This window comes from Mycteria americana, chromosome 3 (assembly GCF_035582795.1).
Source record: "Mycteria americana isolate JAX WOST 10 ecotype Jacksonville Zoo and Gardens chromosome 3, USCA_MyAme_1.0, whole genome shotgun sequence".
Classification (NCBI taxonomy): domain Eukaryota; kingdom Metazoa; phylum Chordata; class Aves; order Ciconiiformes; family Ciconiidae; genus Mycteria; species Mycteria americana.
The window spans coordinates 11,136,989-11,158,988 of NC_134367.1; the positions used below are offsets into that span (position 1 = coordinate 11,136,989).

The window sequence follows — 22,000 nt, forward strand, 5'->3', positions numbered from 1 at the left end:
GCTTATTTTAACATCACTGGCTGCTATTGCGCAGAACAGCACTACGCTGCACAGAACGAGGCTTTTGAGTGCCTTTGCAAGAATGAGGTCTTTGGCCATGGCCCTTTAAACATCCAAAACTTGGATTTTTTTTCAAAGGGTGTTTTAGGACCAAAAAGTGATTTTAGGATTCTCAAACGGGAAATAAACTCACCCTTTGAATATCAGAAGAACTGAAATCCTTGGAGAGAGATACCCAAAACCTGGGACTTAGGTACCTTTTAAGAAATCCTGGCTAAATTGTCTAAGTGAAAATGCCACTATCTTTCATTAAGGATCATAGGAAACAGCGCAATAAACTCATGGCATGGACTGAGCACATACTCTAGCATTTGAAGTCTTCAAAATGCAAACACAGGTATTTCCGCACTATTTCTGGTTGACTTTCCAGTTGTCAAACAAGGAGCCCACTATTTCTATGTTAGTCTGTCAAAAAAACCCCATTGCTTTCAGTCGGCAGCTGGCAGAGCCGTCTGTGAACGAACGAGCAAAAGCCACTAAATGTGTTTTGCTTGCCTTGGTATTTGTTAACATCTCTGAACAATCCAGTGCACCCTAGCAGATATTCATAGGCTAGAAAAACAAAAGGCTCGACTCCTTTCTCACACATCTGCAAAAGGAGTCAAGAGGATTTACAAAAATATAAAACTGTCCTGAGATTTCCCTTATAGGTACCTAAGGGAGTTTTTCAGGGAAAAAAAAGGGGGGAAAAAAAGGGGGGGGGGGGAAAGGGAGACATCAGCACTCCAGGCAGAGACCCAATTGTTCAGCGAAAACCATGCAATGTATTTTGCACCAGGCCACCTCCTCTGCCAGGAGAGGAGCCGGTGCTGCAGGCAGCACCCGCAGGGCCTCGTCCTCCTGCCTGCACCTGCCCGGGCACCCAAGCCACGGCAGGGAGCACGCCTTGAAGCACACAGACGGCGAGGGAAGAGGCAGGCATGATGCCCTGCTGGGATCCCCGACACGGAGAGGCCTAGACTTTTTACATTAATGAGGCCAGCGATTAGGAAATCACCTAGCTAGGCAGCTTAAGAGACTTCTGGAGCACAAGCGTAGCCTCCTCTGCTGATCCAACAGCAGGCCAAGCCTGTCCACATGTCCTGCTGCAGCAAACAGGGGTATTCACACCAAGCAAAGGGGAGGCCACTAATAAAAACTGCTTTTATCTACATATTTTGTTTGAAAAATAAGCCCTGTTGTCTCTGCTACTTTTCAGTTCCCTGCCTGTTTTGTTGCTACACCAGCCCAAAACTCGCCCCAGCCACCGACAGGCAGCAAGGGCAGTGGGTAAAGGAGCTCTGGGAGCCTGAGCCCAAGCTCACCATGCACAAGGCACGGAGGCTTGTGCTTAGCAGCAACAAGGATGGATTAGGAACTGTGAATTTTGAATACACTTCCACATGCCATCTGTACAGAAAAATTAAGGAAGCAGCTCCCCCAAAGGAAACAATAACCACCATTCCTCTGAAAGCTGCCAGACAGGTAATTCGGCCAGTGGAGAAAATACAACAAGGATTGCACACAGGCAGTGGGCAAACTCTGGTCGAGTTCAACACCATCCAGGTGTATTGCTGCAAGCTGAGGACAGCCTCTGTAAATCACAACACCACTCACAAGTGTCAGCATAGAATCTTTTAATACTTTACATAAAAAACTGCATACACAGTTCATAATTTTATGTAAACATCATATACATCTCAGTTTTTGCCATGTCAGTTTATTAAAAACAAAAACAGAACAGTCTCAGTACCACTGTTGAGGGAAGAGGGAGAAAAGTAAACAAACATAAATGGATACATTTGTTCTCTGAACCAGAGAAACACAAAATTATTTTCACCTGGGTTGGCTACCCTGTGAAAATAAAGTTTTTAAATAAACCTAGATTCTTTAAATTGCCCTTTAGTATTAATGTCTGATGTAGTCACTGCATAAGGAACAGTGCTTTCACCCATTTTTTCCAAGGCAAAAAGATACAGTGGTTTTATTTCATCTTGTGTTCAAATCACAATTTAAAACAAGATCCAGATGAGGTTACTGAGTAAGAATGCTTCCAATGCTACAGTGTTGTATGCAGATGACAAGTGCATCGAGTGTGTAATTTAGAAAACAAAAATCCACCAAGTTGTGCAAAGTAATTTCTTTTGAAAATAAAATTTTTAAATAAACCCAAATCAACATACTTGCAGAAGACAACATTAAAGAAAGGAGCAGGCACCAAGATCATAATATGGCAATATCATCCCCTTCCCCCTTGCTCATCCTGCCTCATCCGTCAGGAGGAGGATGTCCAGCAAGGAGGACAGAGCAGTTCAGCTTTACTTTCCAGCCTGGTGGCTTCTGCAGCTGGAGGCAGTTCAAGGCTTGCGTTACCAGCAGGCATCAGTCACTCAGGGCAAGTTCCTTTGCACAACACAAGTCCCAGCTGGGCACCCCCTCCCCACCTCACTTTAAATAAGCACCCCCTGCACTACCCCAGTTTGCACAAGACAGAAAAGGTAAGATATATACAGGCTTCGCTTGGGATGACCCTCCCCTCCCAGTCTCAGTCTTCAGGGCACTAACTTCCACAGCAGGTCAGGCTCAGGCCAAAACATCTGCGGGAGAGGCGAGGATGCTGCAGGCAGCCCAGGAGATGCAGCCCCCTTCCCCAGCCCACCCGAGGGAGGCACATGCAGGCAGGAGGCAGAAGTCCCTTCGAGCATCTCGGCTCCACCGCTCTCCTCTTGCAAAAGAGAGGAGGCTGTTGGGGAGCTGGGAGCAGCAGGTGGTGGGCAAAGGGGAAGAGCTGGGTGCAATGTTTGCTCAGTCCAGTCTCAGCAGCTTTTTGTTGTTGAGAGTCTGCAATTAACTTGCAGGGGCCGGTGGTGGGAGAAGGCTTCTCCCCACTTTATTCCCAAGACTCAGGACATGCAATCTCCCCCCTCCCTCTGTCCCCATGGCTGAGCCAGCATAACCCTTTTTGGCCAAGGCTAAGGGAGTGTGCTCCCTCCCTTAGCCCCCACCCCGATTCATCACCAGCCCCCATGGGAGGGGACAGGCAGATGCCGTGTGCGTGCATAACCCAGCTCCTCTCCGCCTGCCAACAGGTGACCCAGGCGCTGTGCCCAGCACCAGGCTCCAGCCGCACCCTATAGGACTTTGCAGCAGTTGATGCAGCCATTCTGGGTGCCGTAGCGCTTCTGCAAGGCTGCCCGGGTGGCAGTCTCGAAGACCTCCCGGACACCCTCCTTGGTCTTGGCCGAGCACTCCAGGTAGTCGTAGGCCTGGATGCGAATGGCCATGGCGCGGCCATCCTCGGTGCGCACCGGCTCCTGCTTCATGCGGGCCAGCTCATTGCGCACGTGCTCATCGTTGCGCAGGTCTTTCTTGTTGGCCACCAGGATGATGGGGACATTGGGGCAGAAGTGCTTGACTTCGGGCACCCACTTCTCCGGGATGTTCTCCAGCGAGTCCGGGCTGTCCACTGAGAAGCACATGAGGATCACATCGGTGTCTGGGTAGGAGAGGGGTCGCAGACGGTCATAGTCCTCCTGGCCAGCCGTGTCCCACAGGGCCAGCTCCACCTGCTTGCCATCCACCTCGATGTCAGCCACGTAGTTCTCGAAGACGGTGGGCACGTAGACCTCGGGGAACTCATCCTTGCTGAAGACAATGAGGAGGCAGGTCTTGCCACAGGCACCGTCGCCCACCACCACCAGCTTCTTGCGGATGGCGGCCATGGCCAGGCTCGCCAAGCTGGCTTTGCCGTGCAGCAGGACGATGGCAGCGCCCTCCTCCCCGCGGCCGCCGCCTCCCCCTTCTTCTCGCTTCTCACAGGGCACCGTGGTGAGCCGGGCCCGCACAGGCAGGCGGGCGCGCCCTCCTCTCTCCCCGCACCGGCACCGTGCCTCCGTTCCCCTGCTACAGGGGAGCGCTACGGCCGCAGCAAGCGCCGCCGGTCCCGCCCGACTCGGCCCTTCGCGGGGGAAACGCTGCCGCTGCTCGCCGGACCGCACCGCACCTGCCCGCTCAGCTCCGCGCCGCGCTGCCACTGCCGCAAGCTGCGGGCTGGAGCCGCTATTTAAAGGCGCTCGCGACTTTCTTAATATAGCCAGCCAATGGGAAGGTAGGGAGTGAGGTCATCCCCGGCGGAGAGCGCCGCGATTGGCGGGAGGCTGCGGGCGGGAGGCGGGGCGCGGGGAGGACGGGGGGAGCGGGGCGCGAGCGGCGCCCGGCCCGCGGCGGTGGCGGGGCCGCGCCGGGGGGTGGCTGAGGGCCGGGGCGGCTGGCGCTGCCTTGAGGGGCGGGCGGGGGTGACCGGGCCGGGCTAGGGGCATCGGGGTGGTGGGGTGGCTGGAGCCGGGCTGGTGGGCGGCGGGGCAGGTGGTTGTGAGGCGGCGGGGCCGAGCAGGCCGGGCTGGGGGGCGGCGGGGCAGGGCCGTGAGGCGAGTGGGGCCGGGCTGTGAGGCGGGCTCTGCAGGGGGCTCACGGTGGACGGCGGTGCCGCACCTCCGGAGGAGCCCAGGGCAGGTCCCCCGGCCGCACCGCGCCGCCGGCGAGGAGCCCCCCCCCCCCCTCCCCGGTTTGTGCCCCGGGGTGGCGGCTTTGCGGCAGGGCAGGGCAGGTCCGGTCCCTGCCGTGGCCCCAGTTGCGCCGCCGCTATCCCCGCCGCTCGGAATGACCGGTCTTAAGACGCTGGGCGAACGACGGAGAAAAACGGAGAGGGAAAATCGCTGCGTCCCAGGTGCACTCTTCAAAGCCCAAGCAAAGTGGAACTGAGATTATTGCAGGCGATTAAACAAAACAAAAGCCTTCACTGGATATTCCTGGAAAAAGGCAGGACTCAACCACTTCCCTTCCTTAAAGGAAAAAAATCATCATGTTTGAGTCTCTTTCCTGCCAGGTTTTGGCCAAAAGGGAACAGAGGAATTATAAACTGGGAGAAGTAGCAGACTTGAACTGAAATGCCCTCTTGGTCTCAATTTACAGAGATATCGGAAGTCACAGTAATGAAAAAATGAATGTGGAGAATAAATGAGCGCAAAAGACTGGAGTTTCAGATTGCTTGGAGGATAGGGTGCAAGTACCTTAACATAAACAGATGGCTCACGCTGTGTGCGTTAATAAAGCCGTGCACTGTAAAGTCTGACACTGTGAAATTATTGGAAGCAGCGTCCCTGTTGCAGCTATTGCTGTTTAACTGGGTGTTGTCTCAAGCTTTTTCCCTGCAAGCATTTTCACCTAAACGATGTCTTGTGGCTACTGCCTCTCAGGGTTGGATCCAGTGTCCTCTTTTGCTAGCCAGCACTGGCATTAGTGAATAGAACAAAAATTAGTGATTTGACAAATGTGATTGGTATTAAAAAGTGTATTTAAAAATATCCATTTGAAGACCAAATGCACCACTGACTATATCAAATTGCCTGATGAGTTACTTGCAGTAGACTGTTACAGAAGTGTGTGTCAATAGGGCAAATGGTTCACTTATGGTTCACTTAATCCTAGATATTGAAATACAATTCATCTTACGTGAGATTTTTGTAATTCCCATTCCTCCCTGTCAAAAGAGCATGTCCCTGGATGGTGATGGATGGATTTGTACCTTGATCTTACGTAGTTTTATGTAAAATATCTTACAGCATATTTTACATGAAGTGAACATAATAAATTCAAACTGATGTTTGAAAAAACCCAGAAATAAAGTGCAGTCATAGGCATCAGTCTTCTCCAGTACCTGTGGCCTTTTAACAGGCTAAATTTCTGATTTGCATGTCCCTTTACATTTGTTTTCATTGCTCACAGTTTTAAATTCTTCATGAGACAAAAAAAGTTACCTATGTGGAAATCTTCCCCATGCTAGCATGTCCTTCTGGCGATGGAGCTACTGGCGGCTTGTAGCTACTTTCTCTATAAATATAATCACAAGCACGTAGAGCCATTCTGATAGGCATTTAGAGTTAATTTGCTGTGTAATGTAAGTCTTCTAAATACATTTGCTGTTGTAAGTCTCTTGAAGCTCTTCAGCAATATTAAACTGATGGTGGACTTTTCACTGGAGTTCAGAGCCACCTTGCGGCGACCCCGCCGGCATGGATGCCTGCATTCCTTATGGCTCCAAAGCCAGAAAGCTCCACCTCTGGGGTGGCAGCAGGAAAAGCTCCAACTATACTTTATAGATCGTGAGAGGGGCTGCTTAAATATGCTTTTGAATCCGTTTTTATTTGACTTTTGGGTGGCACGAAGAATCGTGCCTGGATATTTGGTTTTGTCTTTTCATGAGCAAAACACTTCATTAAATAGAAAAAAGAATCATCTGAATGAGCAATTATGTTGATCATCTCATCTGTGCTGTGCCATGAAAGGTAGGGAAATACGCAGCTTATTCATTCCACAGCACACGGCTTTGTTGTTCACCCAGAGTGCTGCTGGCAATTATCCGTGTGCCCCGTCATAGAGAAAGCAAACTAAGTGGTCCACATTCATACTCTTTAACTTTTTTAGACTTCAAGGCAGGGTGGCCTCATCCAAACTGTCTACTGGTCCCAACGCTAAGGAAATACTCTGCAAAGGTCCAACTGACCCAAGTCAAACCCATAGCAGGGGCTCTTCTTGTAATTGAACAGCGCAGATAGAGTTCCAGCACCCACTTATGGTCTAAGCCATAACTGCTTAATTTTCTAGTGAAGTCTTGCATCTGTAGTCTTCCACATAGTTATGCTGAAGCCAAAGGGCCTGATGTTTCATCTCTCACCTTGCAAGAAAGACTGCAGCAAAGTCTATGTAATTCCTTCAGCTAGGGTTTCTAATGCCTTTTTTTTTTCCCCAGAGGCTTTATACCAGGAGGCTGTGACTTACGTAGGCTGAGATCACACTCATTTCGCTGTCCTACGGTAAATTCCAGCAATGGACTCCAGAGGGAACATGGTTAGCACTGTGGTTATCACACGTTTACACTTAAATGTGTAATACCTGGGACTTGATCATGGCCTGGATTTCATACTTAATGTAAATTTGCTACATGCCACCTTTCTCCTGCAGTGGATTTAGCCCATAGATATCAGTGCACTATGTGGTACCTGCCCTGAGCTGTCTAAGTGGAAGTGAAGAGGCCCTTTATTTGTATTATCTTTTCAGTTCCATGCATTTACTTCTCTTCTCTGGAGCATTCTTTCTTCAGCCCATACATGAAAGCATGAAGCAAGCCAGTTTCAAGAACAGTGGAAATCGGGAGCAGAGTTGTACACAGCAATCCTTTTCTCTTCTTGTTTGGATCAATGCATCAGGGAAAACGGGAATCTGACCAGCATCGCAGTGCTGCGAGGGCAGCAGAAAGAGGAACAGCAGCAGCACTGTAAATGAGCACAGTGGATAATAATCTGTGGAAGTGCTTAGGCTTCCTTCTTGGGGTGGTGACTGAGAGCAGAGGTGGCAAACCTGGAAAGAAAATAATGAAAATAAGCTCTGGGATGAGGTGGCTTTTTCCTCTCCTTAGGGAATTTTGTACAGGACCAATTCTGTATTCAAGCATGGTCGTGGTCTGGAAAGCACCAGGGAATGTAGCCAGCTCACATATTTTAGGGCTGAATTTGAACTTTATGTTGTAATTTTTATATTTTCTGATCAAATTTGCATGATATGCTAAACTATACTTCTTTAAGCAAGCTGAAACTTCACTTCCAGTAATCCCTAAATGTGCGCTCTCTAAGCAGAGCATTAGTTCTGCTGCACCACATACATCTGTATGATTGATGAAGAAAGTATGAAGTAGGAGAAAGAAGACACCACTTCTTTGCTTTCATTGCTTGTGCTGGTGGTTTTGAGATTAAACCTCAGCCTTTTGTTTTTTACTTGATTTAATCCAATTGGCATTTTTTTGTTGCTGAGAAGACAATTCTAGTCAATTATTGGAGATTGTTTCCAGATTATATTCCCCCTCTGCTCTTTTTGCTAAACAGATTTTCTAAAGGGCATGTCTGTAACTCAGACAATTTGTGTTCAAGCATAAATCTGTACCAAAAGCATGAAAGCTCAGTGGGGAAGGTAATCTTTCTCCTTTTTGTCAATAAGTAGGCAAGTAAGTACATTGCCTGCTGTGGCATAACGTGCTGAGGGAGCCGTATGTGCCGGTAATGGCATACTGAGTCCTGCACGCTGACTTGTACTGTAACGCTAGCAACAAGCATCCTGCAGTCCTCATGCAGGCAAAGCTTCTCTGTGAAGTAAGGAAAGCAAGAGCTAGCTAAATATGAGCAGTTTACAGGCTAGTGTGAAAAAGCTCTGAGTAGATGTGGGAGGACAGGCAGAAATGGTAAGTATCTGTCCCTCTAAGCTGCTAAGAGTTTCTGGCATATACAGAAACCAGACCACTTCTTGCGTGTCACAGCAGGTCCATTGCTTTCCAGTGTCCCTGAAGAAAAACAGAATTTAACTCTTAGATCCCCTTGTGCTCTCAGCAGAGAAGCCAGACTGATCTACCTAGAAACTGGAATGCCGAGGCACAAAAAGAGAAGGTGAAGAAGACCTGTGTATTTTCAAACAGCAGTTTAGGCTAAGTACAGCGCTTTTACGTAAAGCACATCATCCCAAACAAGAAATGCCTTCATGATCCTGAAGAGCTGTATGGGACCCACTGGCATTGCTCTTCCAGGGAATAAGTGGGGCAAGTCAGAAGCTAATGACTTTAATTTTGTCAAGTTCCTATGGCAAGACTATCAGATTCATAGCTGAATAGGACTCAGGAAATATGGTCTGGCAGAGTAAAATTAGACCACCACAGAAAACTGACGTGGCCTCAGTTCTCCAGCTGACTTCAGATTAAACAAAAACAAGTTCCTCATCCTTAGGCAAAAATTTTTAGACCTAAAAACCCTCATCTCAGTTGAAGAACTCTTCTGTAGCTGTATGAAATAAATGGGCTGACCACGTAACTATACTAATCAGCAGTTACATATCTGCATCACCAATAATGCCTTTGGAAACAGTTCTCTCTGCAGAGAGACCAAATTAATCTTCCTCCGGTTCCCTTTGTTCTCAGTTTTTAGTGGTTGCAGACACCTTGCAGTCTTTGTCTACCAAGAAAACTGAGACAGAGAGAGTAGAAATGACTTGTCCAATACCAACAAGATAGCAGGGAATTCAGTCTTCATGTCTGGAGTTCAAGATAGTATCCTTAACACTGGACAGTTCTTTCTCTTTAGACTCTCCAGTTGATAGGCTTCATTTCACTACTTTGAGGATGGTCAAACACTGGAAAAGGCTGCCCAGAGAGGCTGTGGAGTCTCCATCCTTGGAGATATTCAAAACCCAACTGGAGACAGTCCTGAGCAGCCTGCTGTAGCTGATCCTGCTCTGAGCAGAGCAGGGTGGACTAGATGATCCCTTCCCACCTCATCCATTCTTTGATTCTGCAATTCATTTCTCTACAATGCCTCAGCAGACCTGGAAAGGGGTGTCTTGAGGGTCTGTCTGGCAGGTCTACTGCTGTTTTACACTCTAGTACTGTCAGCCCCCCCCCAAAAGTAGTTTGACACACTCAATACTGAAATGCTCACTCAGGATGAGTCTTTTGCAATAGGAACAAGGAAGTGTCCAAAGTAAACATGCTGTGATTTGTTAATGAATTGTGTAACTTCCACTTTATTGCCAGTGAAGCAGCTTTCTTTAAAAAACAATGATGTCATCAGGTTCTCTTTGTAGATTGGTTGGCTATATTAAGAAACATTGACCTATTCCTTTAAATACTGTGTTCATCATTATAGTCTTTGAAGAGTGGTGGTAAGTTCTCTCTGCAGGGGAACCAGTCACTAAGGAAGCTGAGGTGGCAACAATATTAGAAGAAACCAATCTAATACTGAATATCAAGAAAGAGAAGAAGGTTGATGCTGGAAATTACTATCCTGTAAGTCCAACAAACTTCTATCTCATATAAATTAACCATGAATATATGAAGACTGAGAACACTTTCTGAACTCCCACATGACAACAGATCTATGAGCAAAAGCAGCATGGATTTACACAGGATAGCTATCGCCATTGGTAGAATTCTACTAGCAGACCATGGCAGGAAAAATGTAGTCAATAAAACCAATTTGGATATGTGTTTGTAAAACACAAATGAAATCTGTTATGGACTGAACACTGACCATAAACAATGTCTGAGATGATAAAACAGAAATATAGGGCACCGTAGGAATCCTGGTTACATCCAGATTTGGTTTATACCTTCATTTTTTGATCTATAACAATAGTAAAGAGCAAGGTACTCACAATTTCAGAAGATTCTAATACCAGAGAAATTAAAAGGGGAAAAAAATAGGGAATGAAGGTAAGACAGGAGTGTGGATTAAAAAAGGAGATAAGGGGAAGAATTCCAAACTAATGGGATTTCTCTCCTCTTCTCCTTCTACCCTCCACAAAACCTAAAAAAAAAAAAAAAAAAGCCCAGCATGGGAATAATCCATTGGTACATTATCTTGGTTTTCAAGGGATGGCTGCTCTCAGGAGGAAGCTAACTGTAGTCGGAGATGACCACTGTGGTAAGACATGCCTCCTCTTTGCTCTGCGTCATGAACAGTTTCCCAAGTCCTATGAGCCAACTCTGTTTGATGCTTACACCACTGACACAGAGGTAGACGGGAAGGAGATGAAACTATTTCTCTTCGATGTGGCAGGGAAGAATGAAATCAGTTACCGAAATCTCCGCTCAGTGTTCTACAAGGACACCGACGTTATTTTAATGTGCTTCTCTGTGGACAGGCCTGACTCACGGCAAAACATCCTTGATTTTTGGGTTCCAGAAATCAAACTGTTCTGCCCCACAGTACCTATTATTCTGGTGGCTACCAAGATAGAACTAAGGGGTGATGAAGGTATTAAGAAGAAACTAACTACTCCAGGCAACGAGCCAATTAACACTACAGAAGGAGAAGCTTTAGCTGCCAGCATTGGGGCATATGCTTACCTGGAGTGTTCTGCCAAGACAAAAGAAGGTATTGATACTGCCCTGGAGATTATTAGCCAATGTGCATTAAATGAGAAAAGGAGGAGAAAGAGGCACTACAAACGCTGCCAAATTTTGTAAGAGGAGTGAACATTATTTTGTTGTTGGATTTCATGATGTGGAAAGGTAAGTAGGTATCTTTGTTGCTGTTGTGTGGGTGCTATAAGGGCTGCTTTTATGTCATAGGAGGAAACAAATCCCTTATGTCTGCAAAGTGTCACATTTGAAAAGCTGGATTGGTTTCCTTCTCTACCTCCAATACAGGCTGAAGAGCACAATTCCAGATTTGAGTTGAGTACTGTTCTTGAGAAATGGAAATGACCAAGCCACATACAGTTCTCCACAGAGGGAGACACACACAGACTAGGACAGGAACCTAAACCAGAACCACTGGGACAAGCACAAGAACATGTTGTTCAGTGAATCTAATCCTGGCTTCCTGGTTGCAAGGCTTAGTGGCAAGCAGCTGTGCTGACAAGGTTTCCTAGTGTGCACTGCCTTCCATACACTTCCTTGAAGGATGTCCTTAGGGAAGGGTGTCACCACACACGTATCCAATAGTCTGCTGTGCTAATAGCAGTGGGTTTCTGACTGGTAGAACAGGTCTGACTTCTCTAGGATTCATTCGTAGAGCTGGCCTGGGCATGGTTCCATAAATGCATCAGGAACGCAATGTGTAGCATAGGGTACAATGAAGGCAGTGCTGTCTCCACCTCTTCTTCAGGCACAGGTAAATAAACTGGGGTAAAACAGCCTGGGTCTGGGGTAGGATAATCCAGTTCTTGATAGAATTTGTACCCTAAAAAGAGAGAAGTAAAAAGACCAGACTTCAGTTTCTAAACCTCTTTGTCCTTATGGTCTCAATGTATGTTAAATCTTTCTGTCTTTTCTTAGCACTTGCAGGCAGAAGACGTGAAGTGAAGGGAATGCCAACAACCACGCTCTCAGCTTTGCAAGTCATTAACAATCTGGAAAGAGACTGAGACATGCTGTCAACCTAAGCAGAAAATCTCAGAGAGGCACAGAGATGGACCAAAATGGAAAGACTTCGGGTGCATCTCCATACTCCTCCCTTCTTTGAATCACTGATTGCTGGCAGCCCAAGGAACTGAGATGTGGACTGACATTAAAGGTGCAAGTCTGGGAGCAGGCAAATAATGTGACTGCAGGATTTGAAGGCACATGCCGTAACACAGTAAGCAGACAGATAAATGTTTTAAGGTAAACCCCTTCTGATCCTAAAGGTACAGGGCTAATTGAGCATAACTGTCATGAACTAGGAGAACATGGAAGTCTATCACTTTCTTTTGCTGACTTCCTTCGTGGTGGTTTCAGCACTCTGGCAGCTTAGTTACAGTTTCCCAGGGGGAAACAAAATGAGAGTAAACACAGATTTCTAAACTGATTATGCCACCTGGAGCTGTACGCTTAGCAAACTAGCTTTTCCAGGTGAGAGACCTAGTAAAATACACACTTAAGATTTTTTCATACCTGTTCTTCCCACCGGTATTTGTCTATTGATGGTACCATGGGTAGAAATACTGGGGTTGGCCAAGTATTTATTATTGGATGGGTTGCTGCTTTCCTTCTACATCACTTTTTAGTAGCAGTTTTGAAGTCCACAATCACACTGTGGCATACTAACAAATGCTTTAAGGATGACACTTTACATTTCCAAAAGTACCTTTCTTCCAAGAATCTCTGAGCACTTTTCAACATGAATTACCAACCCACCTCTTGGTGATAAGTAGGTGTTATTTCCATTTTCAAAACTGAGAAACTTAAACTGCTGCCTAAAGTAACTGAACCACCTACTTCTTGGAGCTTTCTTTTTCTTGACTTGTTTTCTATGCCCTTTCCCTTTTCCCTCCTGGACCATTCTTAACCTCAGTTTTCTCTCCTCTCTGTCTATAATAAGTGCCTCAATGCAACCTGATATTGTACCCAAACCTTAAAACTCTTCTCCCCATGCAATCCGGATGTGAGTGTGTGCTGTGCATAAGTGCTCTCCTGATTCAGGTAATAACATACATTAGTGCATTTCAAAGAGCTGTATTTATGTAGATAGGTTTAAATTGTTATTTCCATTTTATATGTGTATGTGTGGGTGGGAAGGATTAGACTGCAGATAAGTTAAAGAACACAGGTGCTCTGGTGCCTGTGATGTGGGGTATTGAATTGGAGAGAGGCAGTTTTGCAAAGATGCTAAGCACTTACTGCTCCCACTACTTGGAAAGTTCAGACCACTTTGGCGAATCTGAGCAACTGCCTGTTGCTCAGTAGGACACTGGTCAGCGTATTGACTGGCGTCTGTTTTCAGTCCAAGTAAACAAGTATTTTCCTCGAGAAGGGTGCTTTGTTCAAGATAAAGGTAACTGGTTTCACTCCCAGTATTCACTGTATGTATCTCTGAATTAAACGGTTGTTAACTGATCTTAGTTTCTATTTCTTAACATTAACCTTTTTATTGTTTTTATGTGAAATACAAAGCTGGCAATCTGTTTCCACTGTATACTCCTCTGCAACTGGAAAAGAGAAATCTGTGGGAGGTTTTTCGTCATGCTTTTGCTAAAGCTGTATAAATTCTCTTTTTGCCACTTTTGTCAAAAAATCCAAATGCTCTTCCTGTTTATCTGTCTCGGAGCACTTTTGCAAGAGCAGGTTACTATGTGGTTGTTCAAGAAATCCGTTGGACAGTTGTCTGAATTTTAGGGCATCTGGCTCCCATGAGAAATCCACAGACTGGATAGTTTCCTTTTTTTGTATTTTAGCATTGGCCTGTGATTCAGAAAGAAGGGGATATAGCTCAGTAGTCAGGATATTAGCCTAAGACACATGTATCTGCGGTTGCTTCTCTATTCCACTGCAAGCTACGGTCTGTACGACCGTACAGAAGAGACTGTGCACGTCTGCACTGCAAAGTAGCTGGAAGGAAGCAGTCCCTCCATAGCAGTATGGAGCTCGACAGGTGCTAGTTCATCCTTCCCATTTAAGATTGTGTCTTCAGGAGCCTCTGCAGCCTGCAGCACACATACACCTTTCCAGCTGATGTCAGGCTTTCTACCCGCAGGCCTGCTGGGATGGTGGTTGTACTCATGCATGTGAAGAGCTCAGATATTAGCCATGGGAGAGCTAGAAAGTCTGTATGAGACTGACGCTGGGAAAGTGATACATGCCCATATCTTAAACCTGGAACAAAAATCAATAGTGATGGATCCATATAGAAGCAAACTGCCAGCAGTCAATATCCAGGCTAGACTTGAGCCACAAGTGCTATCCTCTAATGCAGGTCTTTCTTTCAGTTGGAGGGAAGAGGAGGGGAGAAGGAGAGGAAAAGGGAGAGGGAGAGGGAGAGGGAGAGGGAGAGGGAGAGGGAGAGGGAGAGGGAGAGGGAGAGGGAGAGGGAGACGGAGAGGGAGACGGAGAGGAAAGGAAAATCACAAACTGTTTTATTAACCATTTTTTAACTTTTGTGAATTTAAATATTAAATACAACTTTCTATTAAGGAAAATAAAAAGCAAAGGGAAGAAGTACTGTGAGAGAGGAGATGGAATTTAACTGAACATTCACGTATCATTCAACAGGGCCATTTCTAAGATGAAATACCCTGTTTACTTCCCACCACAACAGTTTAAGACAGATGTCCAATTGAAACAGCAGGGAAATTTATACTATATTAGGTGAATACGATGATATGTATTGCAATTAAATAACAGCTTCTTTGCGATTTCAATGAAGCAAATATGCAAATAATGATATTGATGTCTTTCAGTAGAAACAAAGAGAAAGAAAGAATATCAGTACATAGCAGTAATAAGGCAATGTGTGAGAGCAATTTTCCATTTTCAGTGCAAAGATAGTTTATGTATTTCATGCAATAGCATTGTAGTAGCCTGCATGCCTAAGAATGCCATCAAGACAAGGTTTGTAAGCAAGCTAACTCTGTTGGGAAAAAAACCAGACAAGCTCCTGGACACTCATGTCTTCAAAAACCTCTTCCAGATCTTGTCTGATAAAGGACCTGACTTCTCCCAATAAAGCTCTACATATTGTGATAAGCCATGAAAGCCATGACAATCTAGAATGTCTTTTGTACAGAGATTTAGGCAGAAGCTGTAAGCTTCAGTAACATCTACAAAGTGACATATCAGTAGTGCTTTAGCAAAAACATACCCACACAGCACACAGTACAGGGCTTTGGAAAGAAGTTTGAAACTAAAAAAAACCCCCATGTGTTATCTCCTTTTCATTGCCTGTTTCAGCGATGGAGTGGAGAGAGGGTAATATGTCTTGCTCAGCAAGACCATTCTCCATTTTGTATTAGTTTCCTGTGTAAATATGTCTCCCTAGTGGACAATCTATCTGTCTACCTACTAATTCATCTGTTTACTCAAAATTATCATCAGACAGGAAGCATGTGGTATTTTATGAAAATAGATTCTCCTAGGTTTTGTCTCAGTTTTCTTCATAATATCTTGCCACTTAGTCAAATTCATTTTCTGAAATGTACTGCATCTGTTTTAAATAATTCATCAGCTTAGAGTGTATCTCCACAATCACTTGGAGAATGACAAACTGATACAAGAGCCTGTAATTTGTTATGCTGTTTTGATGGAAATAAGGGGCTGGATCATGGTATTCCTCCACAGCAGCTCAGAGTAGCGTATGAAAAGGCAGAAGAACTGCAACTTTATTTGTCAAAACTAAATTTTAGGTGTCCCTAAGGCCTTGAAAACCTCTTTGTTCAGCTTCATCTCTGCTAGTGGACATGTCCATCATTGAAACTACCTACACACTGCTGATGTGTTCACATTTCAATCTGCTCAGTTCCCAAAAATGTGCGTTATGCCAGCTACCTCCTGTCTCAGGGTGAGACAGCTTTTGGGGGGGACTTGTCTCAGCACATCCCTTGGGCTGTGCCTGTTGAGGAGACAGACTGGTAGAGGAACATCTGATTCATAAGTCACACCAATGACTGGTTTCTGAGCAGTTCGATGCTGTTGGGAGCAACTTTGTCAGCTCAGGTGTGTCTGAACCAAGCAGTGTCGCAAGGTGGATGTGTCTAGGTGCTGGGAGCGGGGGATTTAGCTGCCTGTCATCATCCAACTTTGGCTGAGAGGAAGTTTGCAAGCTTGAAGGCATTAAAAAGAGCAATCATCTCCCTTTCAATCCTTTTGCTCAGGAAGTAGGATAGTCTTTGCAGGGGCTATCCTTGGCTCAAACACAACTGCTAGCCCAAGCGAACAAGTCATTGTCACAGGCTGCCAAATCCAGTGGCCCAGTAGAGGCAAGCTTGCCGCAGCTCCCTGCCCCCAGGTCCAGCTGGCAGTGGGGCTAAGCATGTATTCCCAGTAGGCACATGAGGACAAACACACATATTCAACACTTACCTGCATATATACATGGCTAGCAACACAGAAACACTCAACACACACAAACACAAACAGCACCAGCTCTCTGGCTGATCAGGCTGAAAGCCCATTAATGGAATATATATATATATATATATTTATACAGACATGTGTACAATGTGGATCCCTCTAGCCACTGGCCTGAGACACTCAATCTCCGCAATAGCTGGCCCCTGGATCCTCTCATCTCCAGTTGGCTCTTGCACAAACACACACAAACAGGTCTCTCAGTTGACTTCCAGACCCCACGATCTCCCCAGTAGCTGGCCAGGACCTCCTGGTCCCTCCAGTAGCCAATGCACAGACCTCTGGTGCCTCCAGCATCCAGCCCAGGCTTATGGTTGCTTTGATACCTGGCTCCCAAAGCCTCTTACCCTACTCACCAGCTAGTCTGGCTTGACGTACACCGGCAATCACACACTGACACATGCACCCACCAACACGCACACACTGTGGTCTCCCCACTTGCTGTCACTGCCAGCACATGGCCCCTGTGACATGTGGCCTGACCTAAATTGCTGGCACCCAAACCCCCAAACACACATGTGCACACAGAGTAGAGTCTCTCACCCAGGAAAAGTATCCGAAATGGTGTTCAGTCAGGCCCTGCTGACCAGGCACAGGGCATGGCCAGACAGACATACAACCAGCCAACTCTTGACGTGCTACTGGCCCCTTTTATCCCCTTATCACTCTGTTTTCCCATGCTTGTTCCTCCCCAAACCACCCAGATCCCTCCCTTTCCCCACCCTTGGTTCCCCCTCTAAACATCCCATAGTAAGTGCTGTGCAATCTCAAGACTCTCCTCCACAATGTGTCCTGCACCCCCAAGGCAGTAACTTAGACCCCTGGGTCTGTCAGAGCCTTTCCCCTTAGCTCCGGGTGCTGGGTGTCCCCCGGACCCTGGGCTGAGGCTCCCTGGGACCGCCCTGGGAGGGGCTGCGTTGGGGCTTAAGTCCCCAACCACGTTATTGGGGTTCCTCCCCCCACCCGGCCTCTGTGCTCCTTCGTGTTCATGGGGTGAGGCTTTAGTCACACTCCCCGGCCACCATGGGAAGACACTTTTGGGTTTGCCTGCTGCTGCTTGGTCCGCAGGCTCTGCCCATCATTGACTGCTGTTTGCCACCACTTACCCCTGGAAGCAGATGAAATGTGGCTGTGTTTAAGGCCTTTGGCAGGGTAAGTCTAAATAAATATTTATCAGCAGCCAAATGTAGAAGAGAGCGCTAATAAAAATGCATCATTTTGAAGGCTCCCTGTCCACTAGTTTTCTGCAGGAAGGTAAATTTAAATTAATGTTGCACTAAAGCACTGCTTTGCTATTAAAAAAGATCAATGGGTCCAGGTACGTTTCCAGTGACCTGCTGTAGGCATGGTATATGCTGCATTAGTAGTAAATTGCCAGCAGATAACAGTGCTCTGAAATACGATGGAGGCAGCTCAGACTTTCGCATCTCTTCATCCCAGTCCCATTGGAAAGGGCACACTGGCTTCTCCCCCAACAACTGGAGCTCAAGGCCCACAGGACTCGGTCAGCCCCTGCCGTGGTTGTCAGAGCATCGCCGTGCTCCCTTTCGCTAAGCCAATGCTTCAGCCTCAAGCAGGGGCCACAGAGGAAAAGCTGAGGGCTCGGGAATGAGCAGCATCCAATGTCTCGAAACCAAACTTGTTGTTTTCCTCTGCTACTAGCCAGACAGCTGGATTCCCATCACAAGACAGACTTGTCTTTATAATTGGACGGGTATGGAAAAGTCTCGTGGTAACACGTATCAGGCTTTTTTGACAGACTTCTGTGACAATAGCCATATGGATCAAGAGATAAGATTGCAAACTCAGCATCATCTTTTTGTTATGTGTTTGTTCAGTGCCTAACACGAGGGGCTGAACCATCCCAGAGGAGAGGGAGGAGCTCCTGCCGATGGCAGGGTCTCATGAGGTCCCTTGCTGCTGTCTGGCCACAACCCAAATCCTTTAACACAAGAGCAAACCATCATGTCTGGTAAACTCTGCTAACCGGACATCTTCCCAGATTCTCAGTCTGTCAAGAAAAGAGGTTAATACAGCACCAGCACCACAGTCGCTTCTCTACGTGGTCATACACCCAGTCTCAAAGACCCCTGGGGAGAGGAAGAGCCCAGGGTCAGTCCTTCCTCACTGTGACTCATCAGGAAGCCGTCCACCCAGCGCCGGACCCGATCCTGGCACTCAGTCTGCTGCCCTAACTCAGCTACGAATTAGTGTTAAACATAAATGTTATTTATCTCTAATTAATTATTAAGGCAGTATGTAACAGCACTAAAGAAAGATCATATTGGTATGTGTCTGGATGCAACACAGCCCTCCCTAAATCACACTGAAAGCTGATTTCCCTCCTGCTGTATAGCAGATTACTCCAGGCTCAGTGCTGGTACATAAGGAGAAAATTTGTTACCCTTCTGGAAAATCAATAGGCTCTTGGCAAACTGGGTTCGGTGCTGTTAATCATCTTGATGGCACCATCTGCCCATGTACCACAGTACAGCAGGAGAACCACCCCACCGCCCGTCAGAGGGCTCTGCCGTGGGCAGCTGCACAGGGACCCACTTGCACAGCCGGGCTTGCCCCACTCGCTGCAGCTGAAACACTTCCAAGCCCAGCTGAAGTTGCAGGAGGATCAAGGGACTGCGAGTTCAGAGCTTTCCAGGGACTCTGCCACGTCCCCACCAGGACTTCTACTCCATGGATGGGGGCAGTGCCTCTGCCTCGTGCCCAAAAAGCGGCTGAATGCTCAGAGGAAAAGCGGAGGAGTCAAAAAAGCTGAAAAAAATCCAGCTGCCTGAGGCATCGCCGCTGGTGTGTGCAGCTCCTCAACACCTCGCCGGCATGTGGAGGACGTGAGAAATCCCGTGGCAGAGCTTGCTGGCTATGGACCATCGCTTGTTGCCATATGAGGCTCTGGTATGAGGCGTTCCCAGCGAGGCAGGGTCTGCTCCGTCCTAACCGAGCTCAGTGTTTCTCCAGCAGACAAAAGCAAAAAGCTGCGGGAGGACCTTCCCTGCAAGGGCCAGGCAGGCTGGAGAGGCTGGAGCCGAACCCCAGGGAGGGATGAAGCTGGTGCATGAGCAAAGGAGCACTGGCCGGGCTTACAGTGGACATAGCTGTGGCAGAAGTCCTGGCTGCTGCCCCTGGAGACGTGTTCAAGAGCAGCTGCTGCTGGCTGCTGGGATGGGGAAAGGACCCTCGCGCCAAAGCATGCGGCTTCCCCATCCCATCTGCCGAGTCCCAGCACCGGCCAGCATCACACAGGACCTGCAGAAAGACAGGCTGACCCCAGCGAGCTGGGGGGAAACGGGCAGGAACAAACGGCAGTGCCTGGCTTACTCACGCTCGGTATTAATCAGCGCTTTTCGGAATCACAGACGTGGCTTTGTCTGTGGGATATCAACTATGAGATTCAGAAATTAATTCAGCTTGGGAGCTTTGGATGACTCAGACTGCTATGAAAACACCCCAGGGCAGAAATGAGATGTAGGGCAAATTCACCCTAGGGGTATCTCTCAATGGACTTTAACTGAGGATAAATTTAATTTGCAGAACTGAAGCGTATTTTATTTACTCTTTCTAAGTAGCATTTTAAATTGAAATATTCAAATAGACAATCAAGAGGCTCTTAATGGGTTGCATTTATTGAAAGAGAGTTTGATTTAAATTCTTCACCCTCGGAGTTCCAGGCATTTTTTTTCCCCCAAGCGAATTATCTGCTGAATTTCTCTATTGCACTAATGTATGAAAATCTGAATTCACCAAATAAACAGACAAGATAACACAGTGCTGATACTAGGTTGCCCACAACCCACCCAGTGATCCTGCTGGAAGATGTCTGGAAGTCTCAATGGAAAAGCAGGATGCAGTAGTCATATGTGCTTTTAGGAGTTTGTGAAGACAGAGCTCTTTCTCATGCATCACTGGGCTCCCAAAGATGGGTCTAAGTCATAATAGCCCTTTGGGTTCATTTAACTCTGCTGCCAAATGTCTGCCTGGGAGAAAAAAAATACATTTTGGTAGCTGGAAAAATATTGAGGCAAAGGATTTGAAACGCTGAGCCACGTGGACTCCTGCCTTAGCTCTCTCAGTGCAGCAATACTTCATTGCAATCAATAAATGTTTCATCATCATTTCTGGCACAGGGCAGGGAGGAGCCCAGGCTCAATTCTTGGCTCCACTCTCCACTCTCCGTGTGCTTTGAAGCATCATTTCAGGTCAATACAGCAGGACTTCAGTGCCCTGTTGTCTTCACGACAGGCAGGCTGTGTGCTGGGGACTCCCAAGGAAGAATCATAGAATCATAGAATAGTTTGGGTTGGAAGGGACCTTTAAAGGTCATCTAGTCCAACCCCCTGCAATGAGCAGGGACATCTTCAACTACAGCAGGTTGCTCAGAGCCCTGTCCAACCTGACCTTGAATGTTTCCAGGGATGGGGCATCTACCACCTCCCTGGGCAACCCGTTCCAGGGTTTCACCACCCTCATTGTAAAAAATTTCTTCCTTATATCTAGTCTGAATCTACCCTCTTTTAGTTTAAAACCATTACCCCTTGTCCTGTCACAACAGGCCCTGCTAAAAAGTCTGTCCCCATCTTTCCTATAGGCCCCCTTTAAGTCCTGGAAGGCTGCTATAAGGTCTCCCCGCAGCCTTCTCTTCTGCAGGCTGAACAACCCCAACTCTCTCAGCCTGTCCTCGTAGGAGAGGTGCTCCATCCCTCTGATCATTTCTGTGGCCCTCCTCTGGACCCGCTCCAACAGCTCCATGTCCTTCTTGTGCTGAGGGCTCCAGAGCTGGATGCAGGACTCCAGGTGGGGTCTCACCAGCGCGGAGCAGAGGGGAAGAATCACCTCCCTTGACCTGCTGGCCACGCTGCTTTTGATGCAGAATACGACTGGCTTTCTGAAGTGGGGTGAGGGGCTGGCGGGGGGTCTGGGGCAGCTCAGGGTGGCCGAGAGGATCAGCCCTCCACTCCCTTGGCGTGGGGGACAGACAGGCAGCAGGCTGCGGCGATGGAGGGGAGCAGGCAGTATTTTGGCCATACCCTGGGAAGCCGATGCTGATGGCCAGGAGCTGGAGGGAAGCCAGGCGGCCGTATGTCACAAGAGAAACCCCGACAGCAAAATCTGAGGAAAGATCAGCGAAAATTCCTTCCGAAAGAAAAGCCTCATGCTGGAGGACACATCTGGATCCCATTTGCTCTCCGCCGTCTCTGGCGATGCATGAGACTGTTCAAAAGCTCCCCCCAACCCACCCAGCCTGTGAGAGACAGGGAGCTGGATCTGGCTGCATTTTTATAGACTAAAGTCTGGGACAGGACCAGGGGCTGAAATGCACTTGGGGGAAGAAGTTCAGAGAGACCTGTGTGTCCCTCAGAGGGAGCTGCACTGGCCTTCGGGAGAAGCTCAGCAGTAAGTGAGGAGCAGTTTGGCCATGTCTGCCCCCAAAATGGCACTGCTGCAACAGAGGGGTGGTTTTAAGGCTTTGTGATTAAAATCATGCAGGTTTTATATCAGGTTCGATTTTCTTGCACTACCAATGGTTGT

The 22,000-nt window shown here is 47.3% G+C and overlaps 2 protein-coding genes across 2 annotated transcripts; one reads left to right on the forward strand and one right to left on the reverse strand.

Annotated features, from left to right (window-relative positions):
• Positions 1-1,666: 1,666 nt before the first annotated feature.
• Positions 1,667-4,082, reverse strand: RHOB (ras homolog family member B). The gene has a single exon (XM_075497851.1). The coding sequence runs from the start codon at positions 3,759-3,761 to the stop codon at positions 3,171-3,173; it is 591 nt and encodes a 196-aa protein (XP_075353966.1). The 5' UTR covers positions 3,762-4,082; the 3' UTR covers positions 1,667-3,170.
• A 5,679-nt stretch (positions 4,083-9,761) lies between these two features.
• LOC142407997 (ras-like GTP-binding protein RHO) lies at positions 9,762-14,054 on the forward strand. Its single transcript, XM_075497850.1, has 3 exons — positions 9,762-9,919; positions 10,506-11,146; positions 11,915-14,054. Exon 2 carries the CDS (start codon positions 10,508-10,510, stop codon positions 11,099-11,101), a length of 594 nt encoding a protein of 197 aa, XP_075353965.1. The 5' UTR covers positions 9,762-9,919; positions 10,506-10,507; the 3' UTR covers positions 11,102-11,146; positions 11,915-14,054.
• Positions 14,055-22,000: the final 7,946 nt, after the last annotated feature.

Bases quoted from the DNA above. Each gene is read 5' to 3' on its own strand.
- RHOB (XM_075497851.1), bottom strand. From the start codon at position 3,761: ATGGCCGCCATCCGCAAGAAGCTGGTGGTGGTGGGCGACGGTGCCTGT.
- LOC142407997 (XM_075497850.1), top strand. From the start codon at position 10,508: ATGGCTGCTCTCAGGAGGAAGCTAACTGTAGTCGGAGATGACCACTGT.